The sequence below is a fragment of the Rhinopithecus roxellana genome, chromosome 16, assembly GCF_007565055.1.
Source record: "Rhinopithecus roxellana isolate Shanxi Qingling chromosome 16, ASM756505v1, whole genome shotgun sequence".
Classification (NCBI taxonomy): Eukaryota; Metazoa; Chordata; class Mammalia; order Primates; family Cercopithecidae; genus Rhinopithecus; species Rhinopithecus roxellana.
The window spans coordinates 66,589,885-66,608,663 of NC_044564.1; the positions used below are offsets into that span (position 1 = coordinate 66,589,885).

General features: G+C 38.4%; 1 protein-coding gene across 2 annotated transcripts in view; it reads right to left on the reverse strand.

Annotated features, from left to right (window-relative positions):
* The window catches only part of FREM1 (FRAS1 related extracellular matrix 1), a 169,314-nt gene that overhangs the window by 57,312 nt on the left and 93,223 nt on the right, over positions 1 to 18,779 (reverse strand). For both annotated transcript variants that reach the window (XM_030920400.1, XM_010389356.2), the window contains 6 exons: positions 15,080 to 15,274; positions 13,804 to 13,989; positions 12,088 to 12,284; positions 9,400 to 9,622; positions 5,528 to 5,672; positions 845 to 986 (listed from right to left, as the gene is read on the reverse strand). In XM_030920400.1, coding sequence (XP_030776260.1) covers positions 845 to 986; positions 5,528 to 5,672; positions 9,400 to 9,622; positions 12,088 to 12,284; positions 13,804 to 13,989; positions 15,080 to 15,274 — 1,088 coding nt within the window. The remainder of the gene's footprint in view (positions 1 to 844; positions 987 to 5,527; positions 5,673 to 9,399; positions 9,623 to 12,087; positions 12,285 to 13,803; positions 13,990 to 15,079; positions 15,275 to 18,779) is intronic.

Sequence of the window (18,779 nt, forward strand, 5' to 3'; positions counted from 1 at the left end):
CAATCTCAGCTCACTGCAACCTTGCCTTCCAGGTTCAAGTAGTTCTCCTGCCTCAGCCTCTGGAGTAGTGAATAGCTGGGAATACAGGTGCACACTGCCACACCCAGCTAATTTTTGTATTTTAGTAGAGATGGGTTTCACCATGTTTGCCGGGATGGTCTTGATCTCCTGACCTTGTGATCTGCCCACCTCGGCCTCTCAAAGTGCTGGGATTCAGATAATGTTTTAACAGAAACCATTAGGGCCAGAGGAGCTAGAGGCAGCCCTCCAAGTTTCCCTGGACCTGATTATCATGAAAAAATAATGTAAGTTTTCATTTTCCTGAGAATGATCTAGAATTTAGCTGAAATACACACACACACACACACACACACACACACACACACACAGAGAGAGAGAGAGAGAGAGAGAGAGAGAGAGATTGAGAGAACAAGAGAGACTGTAGACTTGAAGTTTTATAATTGAGATGATGGATGCTAAAGAGGAAAGTTACATGAATCACAAGTGAAAAATCTGGTAGAAATGAAGATATCACAAAAGATCCTGGATTATCCTCAGAAAGCAGACAGCTTGCTTTACCCCAGTAATTCCCTCCCTCAGAATTTAGGGATAATCCCACAGGAGAGGGAGCAATGAAGAATCTTAATATTTGTTGAATTTACCCCAGGTTGACAAAGAAACTCTAGAACAGCATGAATTCACCCTGAACTAGTAAAATTAAATTTTCTACTTCTGGGCAAATACATGGCTATCAGAGAATAAATCCCATCACTGAAATGTATATATTGAGAAGATTTATACCTGCTACATTAGTTTTGAAAAATAAAACTAAAAAGTCACTAACCTTAAACTGAAGTTGCCCATTTTGGGGAAGCCTTTCAAATACATAGTAAATCTTCTCCCTGGGCGAGTCTTCATCTATGGCTGAAAGAACAGCACTGGAAATAATACGAGTTCCACCCATATTCATTGCAATTTCAGCCTTCCTGTAAAAAGAAAAATGTCTGGGTTGATATAAAAATAGAAGATATTCCTTAGTAGGGGACACTTATATTGACTATCACAGTTCCCAATCTTCAACAATTAAGGAATGATATTCAATAGTCAAAGCACTGAAGATGACCAGTGAGAGGCATGAAACAGGCTCTCTGCCCTCACACATGAAGGTCTGAAAAGACAATGGGTCAGCCCTAATGAATGTGGGAAGAGGTAATTAGGCACTTCTAATTGATTACATGTACCGAACTTCACAATTTCGTAAGTTATAATTTATTCTATAAAATGATCTTATTTCCAGTATTTCATTTCACACTCCCAACAGCTCCATGAAGTAAGAGGGCTAGGTATGAGTGTTCTAATTTTACAGACAGAAACTCAATTAAAGAGATTCAATGACTGGCCTACAGATGTCCCATTGATGATAATGCCATTCTGAGGTAATCTAGGACTCTCTAAATTTCTTTTCCTCTTCTAAGTAATGTTCTGGGTAGTATGTGTTCTTGTTGCAGATTCATCTTTTCCCGGTGTTACAGACGCCAGGTCAGCTCCTGTCTTCTTGAACAGTAGGCTGGGGTAGAGCCGCTGCTGTGGTTTCTGCAGGTCCTTTACTGTGCGGAGCTGCAGCCTTCACAGCCTATATGGCCATTGTTCCTGGTCTCGCCAAAGTGATATAGGGATCTCTTTCCACCAGTGTTTCTAGCTCTCAGTTGTGGTCTACTCATGAGGCCTAACTCTGTCCAACTTTACAGCTTAGTTTCTGAGAAAAATTGGCATACCTGAATTTCTTAGGATTCAGATAAAGGACATTTGAGAACCAGCAACTGGCATCAACAGTGTTCCGCTCCTCTGCGGAGATGTCAAAACCTGAACACCTCAGTTCCAACAACTTTCACTCAGGGTGAATATCTTGCTTCCCTCGCAGTGGGAGGTGACTTCTGCACATCTCTTTACTAGAGAATGGGAATCCCATTGTTCCAAAAAGCTAAGCAATCAGTTGGTTGAGGGCTTATGGAGATTAGCGGTTAGATAGATTAATCAAAACAGAAAGCCAATATGATTAAGAAGATGAGTTTGGTAGGAAGAATTCAGAATTAAATTTCTGGTCAGAATGAAATGTTTGGAATTCAGTGTCAGAATTCAACGTCTGGAAGCCAAGAGAGGACAAGGTGTGTCACAATCTAGGTTACCCTAAAGGGACCCTAGGACAAGGACGGTAATTTATTTGTGAAGTGATTCCAGGAGGCAGGAGAGAGGGAGTAGGAGAGAAAGGGAAAGAGAAAAAGGCAACAAAGGGTGTTTTACTGCTATGGGGAATTGGGGCTCAATCCTGCTGGGTATCTTGAGGAACCACATACATGCAATTCAAACTGTGCTCCTGATGGATAGGAAGCTGGAGCATTTATCTTATCTACTAGCTCCCAAGGTTAAGGGCTGTCCCCAGAGTGCTCTCTGCTGAGCCTGGACATGGGCTGCATGAAAGCCCTGAGGCAGAAAAGTAGAGTGAGGCACCGCGGACACCTGAGGTGGGACACTGACGTGGCACATTCCACCACGATCAGGACCAGAATCAGAGATGGGCTGAGGGGCTGTGACCTGCAGGACCCAAAGCATCCTCTACAGTAGCTAAAAGGAATAGCAAAGAAATGGTGTTACATGCTCTCAAAGAGTCCAGGAAGGTTAGAAGAGCCATTAGATTTGGCAGGAAAGCCAAGAGTAACTTTTAAGGGAGCATCTTTAATAAAGTGGAGATTGGGCCAGGCACAGTGGCTCATGCCTGTAATCCCAGCACTTTGGGAGGCTGAGGTGGGCCGATCACGAGGTCAGGAGATCGAGACCATACTGGCCAACATGATGAAACCCCCGTCTCTACTAAAAATACAAAATTTAGCCAGCATAGTGGTGGGCGCCTGTAGTCCCAGCTACTCAGGAGGCTGAGGCAGGAGAATGGTGTGAACCTGGGAGGCAGAGCTGGCAGCGAGCCAAGATCGCACCACTGCACTCCTGGGCAACAGAGAGTGAGACTCCGTCTCAAAAAAAAAGAAAAAGAAAAAGAAAGAAAGAAAGAAGTAATAAAGTGGAGATTGGAGAAAGTGGGCAGAAATGGAAGAAGCAAGCACAAACTACTCTTCCAAAAAGTTCCAAAAAATTCAGTGAAATGAAAGGGGGACTAGCTTGTCTTTGTATTTTTACAATTAGGATATCTGCTTGTAATAATAACAATAACACTTAGGAGCACTTACCACGTAGTAGTCTTTCAAGCATGTTTACATATTTTATTTAATCCTTGTAACAATCCTAGTAAGAGGATACCACTATTATCCTCATTTACAGAGATGTTAACAGAAAGATTGAGAGAGGTTAAACAACATGTTCAAGATCACACTGTTGGTAAGTGGCTGAACTGAGTCAATCTGACTCCAGCATTTGCTCTCTTAACCACAATACTTATCCCTCTGTCTTGTTAACAGAAGAAATGAAAAGGGAGAGATTGAAGACACTGGAGGAAAAAATAATGGAGCAGTTTCCGGGAGAAGGAAAGAGGTGATATGCCCAAGGACACACATGGAAGAGAAAGAGAGTACATTACTTCCTATCCACAGGAGAAAAGGAAAGAGAAAGCATAGAAAAGGGAGGGTTTCTGAAGCAAGTTTGAAGGAGATTTGATGATTCTGTAGATGTAGCTATTCCAGTGAGTTTAGTAACAACAGCATGGCCTTTGGAGTCAAATGGGGTTGAGTGGGTGCCTAGTGTAAGCTCTTTTACCTCTTTGGTCTGTTTTCCTCAGTGAGGATGATAACATGTATTTTCCACAATTTTGGTGAGGATTTAATGAAATAATATATATGAAAGAATCTAATATAGTGTCTGTCCTATAGTATGCACTTAATAAATGCCAGCTTTTACCCCTCTCCAGTGGATGCCCTGGGGCCCTCACCCTGCCAGCTTTCACCTCCCTATCTCTTAAAATGAGATCATCAAAAAGGAGGTACTGTAATACTGTGACAGCCTTCATATTTTCATATTTATAAATCAAGGCTATACCAATCCAACATATTAGCTAAGAAATAAGAAAATAGAAATTTTTGGTGAATATTTTTAGTCAGACTGATGTATGAGATGCAACCTTCCAAAAATCTATCATCAGTATTTCCCATAATGCTTTTTAAGGACCTTATCAGTGGCTCACAGGGACCAGCAGGATATGTGGCAGATAAGGAAGGGACTTGTTTGAGGCCCTCCTTTCTGCAGAGTGGAGGAGATCTGAGGGGTTTGTGTGCTTTCAGGAAGTTATTCACTCCCTGATAAAAACCCAGACTATAACACGCCTCTTACTGCTGCACTATTGAATAAAGAGGTGAAGTCATCAAGGAGGTTCCAAGAACCAGATGCTTTTTTACTCCTAACTCTAGAGAAGAGTCCCCTAAAACTCTGTTCAGTTCTGTAGACTGCATACAGTTCTGTACAGCTGTCAATTGTAAAAGAAATGGCTGGGGCTATAGAAATAGAATTGATGAATACTTTGTACCCTATGATCAAACTCTGAGCAGTTACAGAGACAGTGATATGGTTTGACTGTGTCCCCACCCGAATCTCATCTTGATTGTAGTTCCCATAATCTCCATGTGTCATGGGAGGGACAAGGTAGAGATGACTGAATCATGGGGGCAGTTTCCCCCATCCTGTTCTCATGATAGTGATTAGTTCTTACAAGATCTGATGGTTTTATAAGGGGCTTTCCCCTTTACTGGGCACTTGTTTTTCTCTCTCCTGCTGCCATGTGAAGAAAGACGTGTTTGCTTCCTCTTCTGCCATGATTGTAAGTTTCCTGAGGCCTCCCAGTCCCTACAGAGCTGTGAGTAAATTAAACCTCTTTTATTTATAAGTTACTCAGTCTTGGGTATGTCCTTATAGCAGTGTGAGAACAGACTAATACAGAGAGATACTGAGAAAGTTTGCAATTAATAATATTGCTCAAAATTTTAGAAAATGATCATTTTGATGTGAGGTGGGAGGGGGTGTTGACCCATATGGAACACAGTAGAGAACTGGTGGACAAAAAAGTACCAAGATAATGAAAGAAGTGGGTTGGTTTATTTCCCTCAGCCACACTTAGTTACAAGTTTCAGCAAATCTGTTGTAAGGACTGTCTGCAGTTAATGTTACTAGACTTTAGTTCAATCTATATATTAATTGCACTTTGGTAGGTGTGCAGTCATGTTTGTGTATGTGCATGTTTTATATGTTTAGCAGACTGTTCATTCCATGCCATGTGTTCACTCATTCTTATTCTTTACAACCAATTAGTATGTTTAGAAGAAAAGTAATTAAAGGGCTGATTGTTAAGGAGAGGTTACCTTAAATAACATTTGCACTAAAGGCTCCTCATGCCTGAGTGGCAGGGGCAAGCTGTGATAGGAGCTAGCAAAGACTTGCTTCTTTGGGAGACATACACCATATCTGTGCCTAGTATTGTAGATTTCACAGAATTGTATAGAAATCTGAAAGGAACTCTTTTCAGGTAGCTTACTTGCTCAGCATTGGTTTTTCATCATTAACTGGGGTGACCTCTACTGAAATGGTTTTAAGTATCTTATGTTTCCCATCTGACAATTGGATTGTAAAATCATCAGCAAGGCTCTCTGAGTCATCATGCACGTATGTCAACCTCATTCCTGGAAGAAGGAAAAAAGTAAGTAAATCTTCCTTATGATTAAACCATCATGACATATGTCACAGATAATGTCTTAATTTTCAAGGCAGGGGTATTAGCAAGAGTTCATTTATCAGTGCAGTAGGGTGAAATTAAACTTGTTTTATGAAGTAAAAGAGTGCCTTCTTAACCTGTTAAAGACTTTTTATTTAAATAATTTAGTATTTGATTAAGGGTGTTATTTAAAATCAGTTAGGAAAGAATATATTTTTAAATAAACTATATAAACAAACGTACAGGGTATTTAAATAAAACTGAGAAAGTTAATTACTTGGGGAAAATTATACAGTTATATCTGTACCTCAAGCCAATCATCAAAATGAATTTTTAATAGATCACAACTTAAATATTAAAAATGTAACTATTTTTTTAAAGCCTACCTAACATTTAAATGGAAATTCAAGAGACTCAGAACAGCCAAAATAGCCTCGGAAAAGAATAAAATCGGAAGCCTGACATTTCACATTTTCAAAACTTACTTCAAAGCTACTGAAACACTAGGAGATGTGCACCCAGATTTATATAAAATGTTTACTGAAATACAACTTTTAATACTAAGAAAGGGAAAACTATCTGGATATTTTAAAATGGGAGATAGTTGTATAAAATTGTAGCACAGGAGCCAGTACAGTGGTGAGCACCTGTAGTCCTAACAACTTGTGGGGACTCAAGTGGGAGGATCGCTTGAGGCCAGGAGTTCGAGGCCAGTTTGGATGACATAATGAGACCTTGCCTTTAAAAGAATTTTTTTTGAAACACTAGCCAGGTGATGCCTGTAGTCATAGCTGCTCAAGAGGCTCAGGCAGGGAGGAATGCTTGATCCCAGGAATTTGAGGCTGCAGTGAGCTATAATCACCCCACTTCACTCAAGCCTGGGTGACAAAGTCATCTCTTTTTTAAAATTATAGCATAGTAAGTCTATATGATGATTTTATAATGTAATTATCAAAAGCTACATTTTCAATAATAATAATAATTTTTTTTGTGACAGAGTCTCACTCTGTCACCCAGGCTGGAGTGCAGTGACATGATCTTGGCTCACTGCAACATCCACCTCCTGGGTTCAAGCGATTCTCATGCCTCAGCCTCCCAAGTAGCTGGGGTTACAGACAGGTGTGACCAAGCCTGGCTAATTTTTGTATTTTTAGTAGAGACTGGGTTTTGCCATGTTGGTCAGGCTGGTGTCGAACTCCTGACCTCAAATGATCCACCCATCTTGGCCTCCCAAAGTGTTGGGATTACAGGTGTGTGCCACCGTGCCTGGCCTCAATATTTTAAAAGTAAGAAGAGGCCAGGTGTGGTGACCCACTCCTGTAATCCCAGCACTTTGGAAGGCCAGTGCAGGAAAATCACTTGAGCCCAGGAGTTCGAGACCAGCCTGGACAACACAGGGAGACCCTGTCTCTACAAAAAATGTTTTTAATCAGCCAGTGGTATGTGTGGTGGTGACTTGTGCCTGTAGTCCCAGCTAGTTGGGAGGCTGAGGCAGGAGGATCACTTGAGCCCTGGAAGTCGAGGCTGGAGTGAACTGTTATTGCACAACCACAATCCAGCCTAAGTGATAGTACAAGACCCTGTCTCCAAAAAAAAAAAAAAAAAAAAAAAAAAAAGTAAGAAGAAAAACAGATTATATAATATGGGAAGAGTTTTATAAATGTTGTATATTTGTCTCGGGGGATGTTTATGAGAATACACTAAAGTTTTTTTTTTAAATGTAGCCATAAATGAACCACAGATAAAATAGAGGGGAAAATCTAATTTCTGAGAAAGTAACCAAAATATTAACCCAAATACCATTTTTATGTAGGAAATTTTTATTTTTTCTTCAAAATGACTGTGTCCAAACTGTACACAATGATCATATAATTCTTACTTAACTGGATAATAAACAACAATTTTTTTTTTAAAAAAATTGACTTTCTTGAGAGTAAAATTTGTATTATTATTTTTTCCTTGGTCAAATTTGAAAAAAAAATGTAAACAATGTATTCTATTATTTGTAGCATGTGGTTATTCATTTGGTAATATCATCATTTATGCCCTAGAATGTATCTCTTTGCAATTGATAAAAGCTGAGAAATACATAAATGCACTTTTTAAATTTAAACCTGAGATGATTTTTGCAACAATTACAAAAAAACCTTTGGGGCAGAAAGCTTGCACACTAGTTGGGGAAACAAATAACTGAAAGACAGTTGGAAAAACGTTAAGCAAGTGCTAAAATGAAGCAAGCACAGAGAAGGAATGGTTTGGAGGCCTTAGGTGGAGCTCAAGTGGAGGTTAACAGAAAGGTGTGTTCTGAAGGCACAGCCTTGGCTAGCCTGTCAAAGGAGCGGGAAGGACCTTACAGGCTGGAGAAAGAAAACGCCTAAGGAAGGAGAATGGGAGGAAGCAGTAATTCAGGAATTGCACACTTTTCTCAAATTTTTAAAAGTATTTTCATACATGAAAAATGGGATAAGATTGATTATTTTTTAAAAGAGTAATTAAAAAATAATTCAGGCTGCTATGCAATGTGCCATTTCTCTAAAGAGCAAATTATCCCCTCAGAGAATAATAAGCATTATTATATGTGGTTCTATATTTGTTTCAACTGTGGACATTTTGGCAGACCAATCTCTTAAAATGTAGTTTCATGATCTCAATAGTTTTAAAAAGGATTTTTTTATTATAGCATTAAATGTTTGAGTGAAAATATAAAAAAACTCAAATATCATATTTAATGGTAGCCTAAAAGTGAAAGAAAGCATGTTGTTGCCTTTTCAATTACCTATTACCTCTACCTAGGGCTTCCTGTCCTACATTAATCCAGGCCTACAGACAGCCCTTGAGGGACAAATGAATAAAGCAGGTAAATGCTATTTCTTCACCTCCTATTTCTGTGATTTATTATTAACTTTTCTAGGTTAAATTATTTTTAAATTTTTATTTTTTTAATTGGCAAATAAATATTGTATATATTTATGATATATAACTGGGTGTTTTGATGCATATGTATAAATTGTGAAATGGGTTTATTTGGGGTTTTTTGTTTGTTTGTTTTTTGACAGAGTCTCACTCTGTTGCCCAGGCTGGAAGTCTGGAGTGCAGTGGCACGATCTCAGCTCACTGCAACTTCTGCCTCCCAGGCTCAAGCGATTCTCGTGCCTCAGCCTCCTGAGGTGCTGGGATTACAGAAGTGCACCATCACACTCAGCTAATTTTTATATTTTTAGTAGAGACAGGGTTTCACCATGTTGACCAGGCTGGTGTCAAATTCCTGACCTCAAGTGATCCACCTGTCTTGGTCTCCCAAAGTGTTGGGATGATAGGCATGAGCCACCAGGCCCGGTCACATTGTGGAATGGTTAAATAAAGCTAATTAACATATGCATTACTTCTCATACTCATTTTTTTTTTTATTGGTGAGAACTCTTAAAATCTACTGTCTTAGGAATTTTCAAGTATGCAATATATTGTTAACTATAGTCACTATGCTGTACAATAAATCTCTTGAACTTACTCCTCCTGTCTAACCGAAATTTCATATCCTTTAACCAACATCTCCCCAATCCCCCACCCTCAGCCTCTAGTAACCAACATTCTACTCTCTGCTTATATCAGTTTGACCTTTTTAGATTTCACATATAAGTATTGGGTAAATTATTCAATCAACAATGACAAATGCATGGAAGTGGAACATGCTATACCAGTCTTGAGGAGTTCCATGGAAAAGCTGTGAACAGGTGCATGTTTCTGGTCAGGGTTGGCTGGCTGCTCATTCTCAGGGAAGTCTTTGCTAAACCCCCTATTGATGAGGAGGCCGTGGCGTGGCTTTTGAGCGATGCTGAACAGCAGGGGATCCTGGGGAATGTCCAGGTCCACAGCGCTGATGATGGAAGAGTCCAGCTCTTTCATCTGACCCTCACACACCTGAGCAAGAGCACATCAGAAAAGTCAACAACGTGTGAAAGACAACTTGTCTTTCTTTGGAAAACTGCTCAAAAGAAATCATTTGAATATATCCTACTTCAAATTTTATATGAGATTTGTATAGGATGAGTCCTAAAAAGAAATTGCTGGTTTAATAGGAATGTAAAAGAAACAACAGATTTATTAATGTTCCTTACATTTTTTCTGAAGATTTCAAAGCACTTTGTTCATTTCCATGAAGGACAAAGGGCATATAACTTTTAAAGTATGTATTGTTCATAAGTCAAAGGTCTGGGAAAAAAGCAACCAAGACGCTGTTTGCTTTCAAGAAGTCATGGAAAAGTTCAGTCGTAAAGCTGAATCTAGTACCTTCACCTTCATAAACCAATCCTCGTGGATCTCCTTGCTTCTACAAGTCTTATGTTTCCATCTGCTTTATAAGTGACACAAATATCTGCTACATACACTAAGCATATTTGGTGGTTTTTATTTTTGTTATTGTAGTAAAAACTTCTGTATTTCCATTGAAATCAACAACAATGCCAAAGGATGCTACTGGATGCATAATTATGTATATTTTCATTCTGGGTCCCTCATCTCCCTCCAATTCTCATACTTCCAAATTTCCTGAACTACTCTTCCCATTCCCTCTCACACCCACTTCAGGTTTCATGATCCTTTAAGCACAAAGACAATGGAATGTTTATCATTTCATGTAGTATCTAGCCAGTTAGAACTTGACAATATGTTACTTAGCTGATTCAATCTTTCTTTCTCATAGTGAGGATTGAGAAAACAAAGAAGTATTTCTGTTTCCTACTTTGAAATAGGAATATTTTGACAACCCAACTTCTCAACAACCTAAGTCAGGTAAGACTGCAAAGGTCCATCAATAACTATAACTCAAGGAAGAAAATGTCTAGTGCTGTTAGATATTCATAAACAAGAATTACAAAAGGGCAGAGACCAGGATGTTTTCATAAATGAGAAGGCAATTAAGCCTTGAAGGACATGTATGGTTCGGATTTGTGAAAACTCCTTTCCACTCCTTTCCTTTCCTTCCTTCATTCCTTGCTTCCTCTCTCTCTCTTTCCCTCCCTCCTTCCCTTCCTTTTTCTTTTCCTTTCTCTTTCTCTCTTTCTCCCTTTTCCTTTTCCGCTTCCTCCCTTCCCTTTCCTTTTCCTTCCTTCCTTCCTTCCGTCTATCCATCCTTCCTCATGGTCGTCTCTGTTGCCCAGGCTAGAGTACAGTGGCTCAATCATAGCTCATTGCAGACTCACCCACCTGGGTGAGTAATACTCCCACCTCAGCCCCCCAAGTATCTAGGACCATAGGCATGTGCCACCAGCCTGGCTAATTTTTAAAATTTATTTTTATTATTTGTAGAGACAGGGTTTTGCCACATTGCCCAGGCTGGTCTTGAACTCCTGGACTCAAAGGATCCTCTTGCTTCAGCCTCCCAAATTGCTGGGATTACAGGCTTGAGCCACTGTGCCTGGCCTAAAGCTCCTTTCATTTCACCATCTCTTATTGACTTTGAAGGGCACCCTCCTGCACCACGTTTTATTGAACACGTGTTAACAAAAAATCACTTGCCATATATGATACTTGCGCTAAAAGGATGCTGATTTTCTTTTATCTAGCCCTACTTATTAAAGATTAAAGTGGCATCATAGTTCAACTTAAAATGGTATACTTATGAAAACATTTTAAATAGGACCTTGCCTTTTTCTCCAAGAACTTTAAAATATGTTATAATATCCTTCTTCATAGAGCTTGACTAAAACGTGAGGTTGTTTCTTGCAGATTGAATAGATTATTGAGATTAGGACAACAAAAATTTTAGATCAATATACATAAAATGCCAAACCTTATTAGGAGACAGGTTTGGAATGGGTTATAATAACTTAAACTAAAACCTCAAATCTTTTTGCAGTGTAACTTGATGGAAGCCCAACTATCTACAAAATAAATGCATTTTCTCACAAGAAAGCAAAATATGGTTATCTAAAAAAAAATTACGTGAAGCTTAAAGTCTGCTTGCCCATAACACACAGGACTTCATATTTTTCACTCTCCAATAGTCTCTCTAGGGAATGCAGGTAAAACCATGACTAGTTCCAGAGAAGAGCAAGGGACAACTTCCCAGTGGTCTTACTACTTCAGAAGCCCCAACCCTAGGTGGATACAAAACAATGGAGGTAGGTATAGATGGAATCATGTGTCGATTTTTCTTCTCTCTCGTAATTACTGAAAGGCTCTCCAGAGACAGAGAAACTCATGTGCCAACAAAAGAGGAAAGGCAGGAAGATTAATAATTTTCAAATGATAGCATTACATGACATAGCCTTCCCCACTCCTCACCAATTCAATGTGTTAATGCACTTGGAGCAATGTAAATGGACTAATTGAAAATAAAAATCAAAATGATAAAGAGAAATGGAACATTTGGATATGTTTCTTACAGTAATATTCTGCACTACAAAGTCAGGAGCTTCATCATTTGTGGGGTTGATAATAATAGAAAACGGTATCTCCAAGGAGCGTTGCTTCCCATCTGTGGCGTACACCGTGAACTGGTCGACAGTTGGTTCTATCCTCAGATGCCTGGACTGCACATAGTTAATGCAAAAAGCATTCATGTCTTTCCACTGAAATGAATCTAGAGCACACCAAGATGGAACAGATAAATAAGAAAAACATTTTTTCCAGTTATTGGTCCTTAATCCTTAACCCAATAATAGTCAATTTCTCAGTAATGCAAATAAGAGATCATAGCAGTTGACCTATGTATCTGCTATCAAAGGCTGCTACAAGAGCCAACCATCAAAATAAAGGCAGATATCCATAGATCATAAAGAAGAATAAAATTTTCATGGGGAACAGAAGAGTAATAATTTTTAACCAGTAATGCACAGGGACTTCAAGACTACTTCAGATACTGAGAATAAATGTCGGAGACCTACCCTTGATTAAATGACTACTTTTGCATAAATGGTTCTCTGTCATACTTGAGTATAAAAAGAGACCACCTCCATTACGTAAAGGCAAAACAAGAGTCAATCAATCATAGGCGTACTTCAAGACGTACATATCAAGCCAGGGGTTGGATTGAGTGGAATTAGCTAACCCGCTGTTTTAGTATTTTGACATGGGCTTAAATCCAAAGAGAAAAATGCTCTAAGATGTGCATTAAGTCAAAAGAGAAACTGGGTAACATTGAATGCAATTAATCTTAAATGCAGTCTCTTTCATATTTAAAATGGACATTCTTCCAAAGGGGTTTGGAGAATCATTTATATGTCTTTGGAAGATTTTGTTTTTGCTTTCTGTTTTTGTTTTGGTTGGTTTGTTTTTGCCTGAAATACAAGAGCTATTTAAGTATCTGGGACACATTTTAGTTTTAAAATTAATGTCATCTGCTTCAACATTTTAGGCTTTCTCTCTGTTACACCCATAATACATTTCCTCATCCTTTCCACCAATATCTATTCAAAGTGCTAAAAGATTGTGAGAATGAGACCTTGTGAGCTACCACTAGATTCACTCTCTCATAGTATCCCGTGTTGCTGTGAGGGCCTTTTAAACCATTCTCTCTTCAATGTTCATTCTTGTATTTTTCATAAGTAAAATTCCACTTATTTTGAAGTAAATTTGCATGCATGGGGAAAGTCAGAATAAAAATTAAAATGACAAATAGTAAGATTCAAAAGTATCAGCTATAATAGTAATAATAATTCATTGAATATATGTGGTGCTTTAAACTTTTTGTTTTGTTTTGTTTTGTTTTTTGAGATGGAGCTTCGCTCTTGCTATCCAGACTGGAGTGCAATGGTGCAATCTCAGCTTACTGCAACCTCTGCCTCCTGGTTTTAAGCAATTCTCCTGCCTCAGCCTCCCAAGTAGCTGGGATTACAAGCATGTGCCACCACACCCGGCTAATTTTTTATATTTAGTAGAGATGGGGTTTCACCATGTTGGTCAGGTCGGACTCAAACTCCTGACCTCAGGTGATCTGCCCATCTTGGCCTCCCAAAGTGCTAGGATTACAGGTGTGAGCCACCATGCCTGGTGCTTTAAACATTTTGAAAGTCATTACCCAGTTATTAAGCATGACCTGGCCAATCACATCCATAAATATAAGGAAGGGAGTCATTGCTGGTCATGAAGCTACTACTTACCTATACTTATGCCAATATTGCTTTTTTCAAAACCCACAGAAGGGAGTATATTTTCGAGGTAGCCAAACTGGGGAGGAGAAACCAAAACAAATTCCAAGTCATCTGATGCAGTGTCAGGGTCAGTGGCAGACAAATGGTTAACGGTAAGGGCTGTTGAGCAGCCCTCATCTACAACAAACATGGGACCTGCATACAAATAAAAACACAATTACAACTTAGCATGAAAACCTTTAAACAGACTAGGTAGGACAAAATGCAGTGACGGAAATTCTAATTCAGAGAAGCCTCCCATGTGCAAAAACATTTCCATGGGAGATGTTCGTTTTCTTTGGCATAATTCTCTTTAAAGTGAAGATCGTGAGTGGTAATGAGTGAGTTTACTTTGACTTATGGAATTATATATTTTTTTTGTACAGGCAAGCCAGACAATAATGGAAAGACAGCAGAAATACTAACTGCTCCAGCATAGCCCTTTAGTCATTCTCAAGGAACTCTGATTTCCCTTGTGTCTCTATGGAAGTGACAAATGAAAGTACGAATTGCCAAACTGTTTTAATGTTAAGCCACTAAACGTAGTTTATGTACTCTTCAAGATCAATTGGTACCTCTGTTTGTCAGAGCGTTAATTGCCTGAGAGCTATTATGAATTGCTCATAACGAAGATGTTTTTCATGCCTTGATGCTTAATTATTCTGCTGGGATAAAGCTTTCTTTCCAGAACACTGCTTGGGAGATAGTCTGCAAATTACAGTAACATTCATACATATGCTTATATTTTTTTCTGAGAGACAGAACATATACATAATGCCTATGAAGAGATGACTTTCTAAAAAGCAAATAAGGTTAAATGTATATAAATGGTCTCTCTGGTATACTCATCCTGTTCTAATAGAAATTGTTATGGATAAAATAAATTACTCTCTCTTCAGCAGGCAAATTATATTTTCCCATGTGAAATAAAATCAGAATATTTGAGGAATGCAATGTTGTCCTTATCCCAACACACACACACACACACACACACACACGCACACACCCCAATACACATATTCTCTCTCCAAACAGAAATATTTAAATTTTTAAACATGTAAATTCTTTTGCCATATAATCTTAACAGATTTGGGTTTTCCACAAATTTGTATTGAGGCAATTATCGAAGGACAATTCCGTATGGTGGTTTTCTTTTTAGACTATAAGTGAAATATATTATTTCACTGAACCACACGTATGACACTAGGTCAGACAATAGTACTGGAACAGAAAAACACATTATCACCTATTGCAATGGAAGGTGGCTGGTTGTCTACTGGGTATACCGTTATGTTGAGATCATATACTGGAAAGGACATATGAAGAGGAATGGATGGATTGGGTCCACTGTAGCAACAGCCATTCACAAAAGGGCCAGCGTCTCCATCTGAAACCACCAATGTAATGGTGTCAGAACAAGGCATCATGCCAATCTCGCCACCTGGAAGACACAACTATAGCTGAAACCTTACTTTTTAAAAATATAGAATACCAAGACGAAATCTACTCACACCTCTTCTACAAGCATTGAAATGGCAAGGAAAAAATATTATGTGGATAAAATAAATGTAAAGCCCAACTTTATCACTATGAAATGAAATACATCATGAAAATAATGCAAAATTCTAGCCCATCTGTTGCCTCCGGTGAACTCCCTACCAGTCATCTATCATGATAAGGAGGGACAAAACTGGGCTAACAAGGGTCTGACAGTTCATGAATGAACAAGGGCACGAAGATTCACTGGTGAAGGTTTCATTCTTCCCTTATAATCATTTTATGTTATGGCCAACCTCAGGGAGAGGGAGAAGGCATCCTTGTCCCTTTGGTAATTGTGTTTCCATTTGCATTAACCACCTTAAATGAACAACCATCAACCACAGAGCACTTATGAGAAAAGAGGATGTTGGATAGGTGAAACACAAAAGTAGGCCACATTTTTGCCATTTCTTTCAACATTCTTCTTCTTATATATTAGCCAGGATGTTTTTAAAAATAGCAACAGTCTGTGGAAAAGAAGAGACATTTATTTTCATTTTCTTCTTTTCACTCTTTAGGTCTTACATCTATGGGATTCAAAATGTCCCCAGTTTAGACAGTGAGAGGAAGAAGGAAGAAAATGTCAGGATTACATAGTTTATCAGCAATAGGGCAATCTGCTCTTGGGTTACCCACTAAGGGCATGGAGTAACGGTGCTTGCTATTCAGGACACAGAAAAGTTTTGCACATGTGCTGTTGGTAATTCTCATGCATCACCATGAAAATCTCAAGAAGGGAGTGATATGGTTTGGTTGTGCCCCCGCTCAAATCTCATCTTGAATTGTAACTCCCACAATTCCCACATTCTGTGGGAGGAATCCAGTAGGAGGTGATTGAATTATGGGGGCAGATCTTTCCTGCACTTTTCTTATGATAGTGAATGAGTCTCATGAGATCTGATGGTTTTTAAAATGGGAGTTTCCCTGCATAAGCTCTTCGCCTGCTGCCATCCATGTAAGATGTGACTTGCTCCTCCTTGCCTTCTGCCATGACAGTGAGGCCTTCCCAGCCACATGGAACTGTAAGTTCATTAAACCCCTTTCTTTTGTAAATTGTCCAGTCTCAGGTATGTCTTTATCAGCAGTCTGAAAATGGACTAATACAGGGAGGAATTAATGCTTGGAATTTTGATGAACCTAGGGTACAAAAGATCAGGGACATCCTCTCTTTTCACCAGACACTGGTCAAATCTGCAGAGTTCTGTGATTGCCATTATTTCCCCTGTTTAAAAATGACAACGAAAATCTAGAGATGATATTATTGAGCAACCAAGTGCTCAAAGGATGAGAAAACTGGGCTTAAAAGGAAAAACAGAATTGAAGTTGAGAGAATTAAAAAGAAACAATCAGCTGTCAATGTGAGAAAGAGTCAAAAATAAGAGACCTCTCACCTATTCATATATCTAAAATGCAAATTGGCTTAAAAATTTGTTCATTAGTAATTCACTCAGTAAATATTTATTCAATACCTACTATGTGATAATTAGTGTTTCCGGCACACCAGCAGAGAAAAGGGCACACATTTTGGAACTGTCAAAAGACATTTCAAAAGAATGTCAAATGTCAAAAGACTCACTATACATCAGGCACTGATACAGTCTAATGGTAGAGAAGGAAATGCAGTGTGGTTAGAATAGCACAGATGTACGTATGTATTATGTAGAACCACATGAAATTGCTACTATTAAACCATTTTTTACCTGTTAAATGGCAATTTTATGTATTCCAGCCTGATTGTGTACAAGGTGCTGAGGGTGAAAGAAGATGAGAGTTTTAGCTGACAGTGGCATAGGGGTAGGGCGTACGTGCCAAGGAAAGTCAGCAAAGTTTCCAGTTGCCTTTGCTGGCTTTGTGCTGAGCATTAAAGGATGAGTAAGAGTTTGCCAAGCAGATAAGGTAGAACACTGGGGGATAGGACAGAAGATCTGTAGGGAGAAGCAATGGGGGAGAGAAATTAAAAGTCACTCTAGAAAGAGAAGACAGCTTTAAAAAAAGAGAAGGCAAATAGCAAATTGAGTAACCATAATTTCTCTGTAATGGAAGCATAGGATATATTTGCAGAAATAGCTGCAAAAGCAGGCCAAATATTAAGCCACTAAATAGGTAGTGAACTTCTATGTACTGCAACATAGGTAGTGAAATTCTTTACCTTGAAATGGAATATAGCCTAAGGACATGATTTGTACTTACAAATGTTAATCATAGTGTTATTAAAAAAAAAAAAATTGAGAGAAGACAGGGTCTCACTCTGTTGCCCAGGTTGGAGTGCAATGGCATGATCATGGCTCACTCTAGCTTCCATCTCCTGGACTCAAGTGATCCTCCTGCCTCAGCCTCCAAGTAGCTGGGACCAGATAATGTTAATTGGGAGAATAGCAAATTAATAATAGACTTTTATATAGTAAGATGTTATTCTCTTACTAAAACATATTTATAACTTTCTAACACTTTATATATTTTAATAAACATGTTTAGGTGATAATCTAAATGATAAAAGTAATCTGCAAAACTGCATGTACAACATGATTGCAACTATGTTAAAATTATGGTCAGAATAAAGAGAATAAAATACTATAATACTGAAATATAAACAGTGACTCTTTTAGATATATAATAAGGTGATTTTTCAAAACTTTATTGTACTTTTCCATTCTTTCCAAGTTTTCTGCAATGAGCATGTATTATTTTTATACTTATAGAAAGCAAATAAAGTAATGCTAATAAAATATTCTTAGGTGACCTCTAAATCAACATGTAGAAGCACGAGAAGGGCCAGAAAACTCACTGAAACCTCAGATCCTGCAATACTGTGGTTCTTTATCCTGATCCCAGCACAGGACTGAGGAACTACCAATTGAGTAAGTGAATAATCATTACAAGAAAACGTTAACATTAAAATACCAAAATTTCCTTTGAATCGAGTATTCCTTCTAACTTAGTAACATAGCCAAAAGCCATCTATTTGAAATAATTTGCCCCAAAGTCCTACTGGGTTTATTTTTTTTAAAAAAATTAGTTAACAGTCCTGTTTATGGCTGTTACACTAGAGGAGATTTAGAAATCTGTATACCTGTTGTTTAGCACTTAGAGGCACTGGAAAAGAAGACAGATTCTTCTTACCCCTAATTTACCTGTGCTGCACGAGCCTGCCAGAGATGTTAAATAATTAAGCAATAAATAACAATCATTGGACTTTGGATCCCTTTTCTGCCAGTCTATTTCAGATCCACTGGGGAAATAAAAAACAAGTACCTCATTGTGAACTTCTGAGGGACATCAAACATATGAACTATGCTCCTCAAGACAAGGAAATCACCCACGAAATCTTTCCTAAGACTAAACACAGATAAGAGGATAGAAAGATACCATTTAAAGGAAAAAGATGTCTGGTGAAGTGATTAAAATGT